Raw genomic sequence first — 7,650 nt, 5'->3', positions numbered from 1 at the left:
GTTCACTAACCCTAGACTGGTGACCCGTCGAGGCAATTACAGTGGCGCCTGAACAGGGACCCTGGAATAACTGACCTGCCAGACGGGTTCACTAACCCTAGACTGGTGACCCGTCGAGGCAATTACAGTTCTTGATGTAAATGTCCAGTGTAAAATGTTATGTGCAATTCTTCACTTTAGAAATGTATTATTTGATTAAATATGAGTTTATGTATACTGAGTCACATCACATTAACACACTAGTGTTAATTTTCTGTATATTAAAACTGAACAATTTCCTATTTCCACTTTGAGGCAAGGTCAACCTCTCATAGCCCAGGCTAGCAACAGAGTGAGTGTACACCTGAGACTGGCTGCAGACTGGGTAGAAGGTGGAGGGTGACCCTCTGTCTCCTTAGTGCTAGGATTAGAGGTGTGGCCCAGCAGGCCAGGTTTGTGGTGCTGGAGCCCAAACCGAAGGGCTGCTTCCAAAGCACAGAGAACTGAGGCACACTCCTGCTGCAGCATCTCAGAGTTTATTCACGGCAGGCACACCACTGAAGTTGGGGGGGATATGGTCGCTGCTTTCCCCAGTCACCAGCACTTGCCAGGTTCTCTTTTGAAGCTGCGTGACTGGGAGCAGAAATGAAAGAACACACCCACAAAGAACAGAAAAACGCCTAGAACCAGATCTGGACAAGAGGGGCTCGTAGGAGAGGGAGGAGGGCAGTGTGTGCAGGGGATATGCTCAAAGCACTATAGACTTACATGAAAGCAGCCAAAACAAACAGGAGAACATGGCACAGTAGGGAAAAGTACGCACCCAGAGCGCTTGGATTGGAACTTGGTCCTAGTCATTCTCTAGCTCAAGCATACCTTGGGCAAATTACTGTTATTTTAAAATAGAGTAATAAGTATCCATATGTTTTCATTTCTAATTCTATGCATGTTTGTCTATGTGGCAATATGGGCATATGTGCAGGTGCCAATGGGTACCTAGAGCTGGACTTTTACAGGTAGTTGCAGGCTGCATGGATGGGTGTGGGGAACCAAACTCAGATCCTCTGCAAGAGCAGTGTGTGTATCAGATGAGCGCATGAGTGTAAGGAGGACTGATCTCTGGATACTTGCTACTAACATTATTAGCCAAGTCGCACACCTAATTCCAGCAGGAAGGTCTTTATAGCTTGTATTTCAAATTTTACTTCACAAGTCATTTTGATTTCTTATTTTCAACGAAATGTCATTTTGAGCAAAAAAGTATTTTTCTCACTAGAGGAATTTTTACCTTCCAAGTTTTTGTCCTTCTCCACTAAAAGCCTTGAAGCGCAATCTGGGTTTTATGTACTCTTGGTCTTGATGATCCTCCATATCCAGATTCACTTGGCTGCCATGGACCAGTCTCTGAAGCTCCAGGGGAATCTCTCTTAAAAGGAGGGAGAGAAAGTTTTAGTTAAGATTGTTAAAAAGACACTCAGTACTCCAATAAGATGACTGCAATTAAATCACGAGCTACATGCTAACAAAATTTCCATGGCGATTGAGGGCCACGTAGTTATTCTTTCTTCAGGTTATCTGACACTTTGAAAACTTTTATACTTTAAACGTATGAGTGTTTTGTCTCTATGTATGTACATGTACCATGTGCATGCCTGGTGCCCCTGGAGGATGAGGCCCTGAGACTGGGGTTTCAGATGGCTGTGGATGCTGGTCCTCTGGGAAAGCAGCCAGTGCAGAGCCATCTCTTCTAGTTGGTCATGCTGCTCTTTAGGGGCTCCTAGGTAGAAATGTTTTGGGTAGCACAACAATCTTGGAGTACATTTAGAAAGGCACATTATAAGACATCAATTGATACTTAACTTAGCAGAAGAAAATTCTTATATAGCTTAAAAGTTAACTTAAATATTTTTGAATATTTTTGGTTGTTTCTTTGAAATAGGGTCTCGCACCGTGGCTCAGACTAGCTTGGAATTCTGTATATACATCAGACTAGCTGCAAACTCACAGCAATCCTCCTGTTTTAGACTCTCAAGTACTGGGAGTCTGCACATATTTATTCTAATGTCCCTGGGGGAAGTTGTGGAAACTGATGTTGAGGTATTTCTGAGTGTCTGGTAACTGGTGGGCAGGGGCCTTGAGACACAGCATGGCGAAGTCAGCCTTTTTCCTTTTTTTAAATTAAAAATTGTTTTAGGTCACACACACAACAAACAAACAACAACAAAACAAACAAACAAAAACAAAAACAAACAAACAACGACAACAAATCCAGGTGAGTGACCCGCCTGCCAGCTAAACTGCCCCACTTCCTAGATTCTGTTCCCAAAGAGCCAACCCACAGCCCATGCCCACCCAGCTCATTGCCTGCTCCTCTTCCAGGCCCAACCCCAGCAGACTTCTGCACAGGCACAGGACACACCAGTCAGAGACCGCCTGCTGCAACAAAAGCCAAGCTAGCCACCAGAAGGCCTGTCCCCAACTTAGACTCCCTAGTAGATCAGAGGTTACGCCAGCCACAAGAAATCCAGGTCACAATGACAGAAAAAATCCAAAGTAAAAACACCCATCTGACAAAGACAAACGTGGACATCAGCACCTAGACCTGTAATTACCCCAAACCCAGATGCCTAAATAGCCCGGGCAACACGGCACCATCAGAGCAGCTGTCCAAAATGACTTTAAAAACAAATTTATGAAGATGATAGAGGTCCTTAAAAGGAAATTAAAAACATCCCTTAGAGAAATGAGAGGGAAAGACAACAAAAAATTGAAGAAAATCAATAAATCCCTTAAAGAATGCCAAGAATGCAAAGAAAAAAAAACCCAAAAGGTAAACTGAAAACGGGAATGAAAACAATATAACACAAATGAAGGGAATTCTGGAAATGGAAAACCTGGGTGAATGAACAGGAACTACAAACATAAGCATAACTAAGAGAATACAAGAGAAGCTCAGGGGCAGAAGATATGATAGAAAAAATAGATTTATCAGTCAAAGAAAATGTTATATCCAATACTAACACCAAACATCCAGGAAATCTGGGACACTCTGAAAAGACCAAATCCAAAAATAATAGAAATAGAAAAAAAAGAATTCCAGCTTGAAAACCTAGAAGATATATTTAACAAAATCATAGATGAAAATTTTCCTAACCTAAGGAAGGACATGCTTATAAAAGTACAAGAAGCTTAAAGAACACAAAATAATTTGGACCAGAAAAAAAGTCCCATTGCCACATAAAAAAGAAAGAATAAAGAAAGAATATTAAAAGCTGCAAAAGAAAAAGACCAAGTAACATATGAAGGCAGACCTATTGGAATTACACTTGATTTCTCAGTGGAGACTCTGAAAGCCGGAAAAGCCTGAATTGATGTCTCTAAGACATCATCTAATGACTCTAAGAGACCAGGAATGGCAGCCCAGACTACTATATCCAGCAAAACTTTCAATCACCATAGATAAACCAAAATATTTCATGACAAAGCCAAATTTAAACAATACTTATCCACAAATCCATCCCTACAGAAGGTACTAGAAGGAAAACTCCAACCCAATGAAGTTAACAACAACCACAAAAACACAGGCAATAATCTTACATCAGCAAACCCCCAAAACAGGAAAACACACACTCAAAACACACACACACATACTACTACTACTACTATTACCACTACTACCAACAACAACAATAAAATAACATAAATTAACAATCATTGGATATTAATATCTCTCAATGTCAATGGACTCAATATCTCGATAAAAGACACAGGCTAACAGAATGGATATGAAAACAGGATCCATCCTGTTGCTGCATACAAGAAACACACCTCGACTCAAAGACAGACATTATCTCAGAGCAAGGGGTTGGAATAAAAGATTTTCCAAACAAATGGACCAAGGAAGCAAGATGGTGTAGCTATCCTAATATCTAATAAAATAAATTCAAAATCAGAGTTAATCAAAAGAGGTGTCCCAAACAAAAGGGCACCTATATTTGTAAAAGAAACATTATTTAAAGCTTAAATCACACATTGAACCTCACACATTAATCATGGGAGACTTCAATATCCCACTCTCACAAATGGATAGGACATCCAGATGGAAAACTAAACAGAGAAATAATGGATCCAACAGACATCATGACTCAAATGGACCAAATAGATATCTAGAGAACATTTCACCCAAATACAAAAGAATATACCTTCTCAGCACCTCACAGAACATTCTCCAAAATGTGCCACATACTCGGTCACAAAGCAAGTCTCAAAGGATACAAGAAAATTGAAATAACACCCTGTACTCAATCAGACCATCAGGGATTAAAGCTGGATATCAACAGCAACAGAAACAACAGAAAGCCTACAATCGCAAGGAAACTGAACAGCTCCTTATAAACAACTATTGTGTCAAGGCATAAAGAAAGAAAGAAATGAAAGACTTCCTAGAATTCAATAAAAATGAGTAACAAACCCAAACTTATGGACACAATGAAAACGGTGCTAAGAGGACAGCACATAGCACTAAGCGCCTACATAAAGAAACTGCAGGGATCTCATACTAGCAACTTAACAACACATCTGAAAGCTCTAGAACAAAAACAAGTAGACACACCCAAGAGTAGACTGCATGAAATAAACTCAGGGCTGAAATCAATAAAATAGAAACAAAAGGACAAAACAAGGTTGTTCACTTTCTCAACATCTGTTCAATACAGTACTTAAAGTTTTAGCTAGAGCAATAAGACAACTGAAGGAGATTGCAGGGATGCAAATTGGAAAAGAAGAAGTCAGAGTATCATTACTCACAGATAGTACATATCAATTCTACCCCAAATTTTCCATCAAGGAACTCCTACAGCTGATCAACACTTTAGTGAAGTGACTGGATATAAGATTAACTTAAAAAATAAAATGAGTAGCCCTCTGATATACAAATGTCAAATGGACTGAGAAGGAAATCAGGGAAACTACACCCTTCACAATAGTTACAAATAACATGAAGTATCTTGGGGTAAATCTAACCAAGCCAGTGAAAGACCTGTCTTTCAAAAAAACTTCAAGTCTTTAAAGAAAGAAGTTGAAGAAGATATCAGAAGATGGAAAGATCTCCCATGCTCATGGATTGGTAGGAGTAACACAGTAAAAATGACCATCTTACCAAAAGCAATCTACAGATTCAATACAATCCCCATTAAAATCCCAACACAATTCTTTACAGACCCTGAAAGAACAATACTCAGTTTCATAAGGGGGAAAACAGGATAGCTAAAGCTATCCTATACAATAAATAAACTTCTAAAGGTATCACCATCCCTGATTTCAAACTGTACTGCAGAGCAGTAGTAATAAAAACAACATGGATGGCCTGGCTTAAAGCAGACATGGTGACCAATGGAACTGAATGAAAGGTCCAGACATAAATCCACATACCTATGCACATCTGATTTTTGATAAAGACATAAATATACAATGGAAAAAAGATGGCATCTTCAACAAATGGTGCTAGTCTAACTGAATATTGGCATGTAAAAAAAAATGCAAACAGATCCACATCTATCACCCTGCATAAAACTCTAGTCCAAGTGGATCAAAGACCTCATTTAAATCCAGATCCACTGAACCTGATAGAAGAGAAAATGGGGATTAGCCTTGAACGCACTAGCACAGAGACTCTCTGAGCAGAGCAGAAACAGTACGGGCACTAAGATCAATAATTGATAATCGGGATCTCCTGAAACTGAAAAACTTCTGTAAGGCAAAAGACACTGTCAATAGGAAAAAAAACGGCAGCCCATAGAATGGGAAAAGATCTTCAAGCCCCATATCTGACAGAGGGCTAATATCCAAGATATAAAAAGAACTCAATGAAAGGTTTCTGTACCCTCATATGATCAAACCAAGCCGGATTAATAATTAAAAGTCCAGGTTTAATGAATAAAAAGCTCCTGGATGGTCTCCTGGCCCCAAGAGAGAAGGGGAACTGCATGGAACTGGAAAACTACATGGTCTCTCCTTAGGAGGTCCTTTAAATACCCCGCATGCATGGTTCCAGAGGAGCCGCTGTTTCAAGGGCTTTCTGAGACTGGGCAAAGATTAGAACCGGAGTAGGGGTGGGATGGGGGACTGGAGTTGGGGGCTGGTGAGGCAGAGCTCATCCAAACACTGAAGAAACTAAACAATCCAATTAAAAGACCTAAACAGAGAAGTCTCAACAGAGGAAACTCAAATGGCCAAGAAACAAAAGAAATGTTCAACATCCTTAGCCATCAGGAAAATGCAAATCAAAATAATTTTGAGATTATCTTATATCTATCAGATGGCTAAGATAAAAAACACAAGAAACAGCTCATGCTGTTGAGGATCTGGAGCAAGATGAACTCCCCCACTGCTGGTAGGGTGCGAACTTGTACAGCCACTTTGGAAATCACTATAATGGTTTCTCAGAAAATTGGGAACCGATCTACCTCAAGACCCAGTCATACCACTCCTGGGCATGTACCCAAGGGATGCTCTATTCTACCTCAAGGACACTTGTTCAACTGTGTTCACAGCAGCTTTGTTTATAAAAGCCAGAAACTAGAAACTACTTAGATGCCTCCATCCCAAGAATGAAGGAAGAGGCTGTGGTACATTTCTATACAATGGAGTATTACTCATCTGTTCCAAGTTCCATCCTGATGGAACAGAATGATAAGCATGATATGTACTCACTTATAAGTGCACACTGGCTGTAAAATAAAAGATAACAATGCTACAATCCAGAGACCCAGAGAGTCTAAGTAACAAGGAGGGCTCAAGAGGGGATACAAGGATCTCCCTGGAAAGGGGAGATAGAATAGGTTTTGCTGGTAGATAGGGGACAGGTGGGAGTTGGGAACAGGAATGATTACCAGGGGTGGGGGAATACTAGGAGAAATGACTGGAATTAGGGAACATTTTGGGAATAAGGTGGAAACCTAGTGAAATGGAAATTCTATGCAATCTACAAGAGTAACCCTAGCAACGACTCCTAGTAATAGGGGACCTGGAGCTTGAACTGGCCATCTTCTGTAACCAGGTAAGGCCTCAAGTGGAGGGATTGGGACACCAACCCAGCCACCAAACTTGTAGCCTAGAGCTTGTCCTGCCTGCAGAGTGTTCTAGGACCAGAGCCAGCACAACTGTCATCAAACAAACCAGAGAGGCATCACCCAGCAACCAAATGGAGGCAGATGCAAAGACCCACAGCCAAAATTAGGCATAGCTTGGGGAGTCCTTTGGAGGAGGGGAAGGAAGGATAGGAGGAACCAGAAGGGTCAGGGACACCAAAAGAACATGACCCACAGAATCAAGTGACCAGTATGACCAATACTCATGGTGTCTCACTGAGATCAAGGAGCCTGTAGGGGTCTGGTCTAGGTCCCCTGCATATGTGCTATGGCTGAGTAGCTTGGTATCCTTGTGAGACTCCTAACAGGGGGAACAGGGACGGGAGCTGACTGTTTCACCTGCTCTTGGGTGTAACTCCATGGTATGTTGCTTTAGAGTTCTGTAGGCTTAAGTCACAAACAATGTCACAGCAGTTTGGAATTATGATTAATAGGGTATTATTTATTTAAAGGGGAAAAAACTTACAGATCACCGTCAGCCCTCTGTACAACCAGGAAGGGAGTCTAGTCGCCAGCCGAGCAG

At 41.0% G+C, this 7,650-nt stretch overlaps 1 protein-coding gene across 1 annotated transcript in view; it reads right to left on the bottom strand.

Annotated features, from left to right (window-relative positions):
- Positions 1 to 7,650, bottom strand: part of Ubxn2b (UBX domain protein 2B) — a 37,039-nt gene that overhangs the window by 7,790 nt on the left and 21,599 nt on the right. The window contains exon 6 of the mRNA XM_005362285.2: positions 1,268 to 1,405. Coding sequence (XP_005362342.1) covers positions 1,268 to 1,405 — 138 coding nt within the window. The remainder of the gene's footprint in view (positions 1 to 1,267; positions 1,406 to 7,650) is intronic.

The sequence above is a fragment of the Microtus ochrogaster genome, linkage group LG5 (genome assembly GCF_000317375.1).
Source record: "Microtus ochrogaster isolate Prairie Vole_2 linkage group LG5, MicOch1.0, whole genome shotgun sequence".
NCBI classification, from domain to species: domain Eukaryota; kingdom Metazoa; phylum Chordata; class Mammalia; order Rodentia; family Cricetidae; genus Microtus; species Microtus ochrogaster.
Note: the sequence above shows the minus strand (reverse complement) of the source record. Positions and strands in the feature narration are given on the sequence as shown.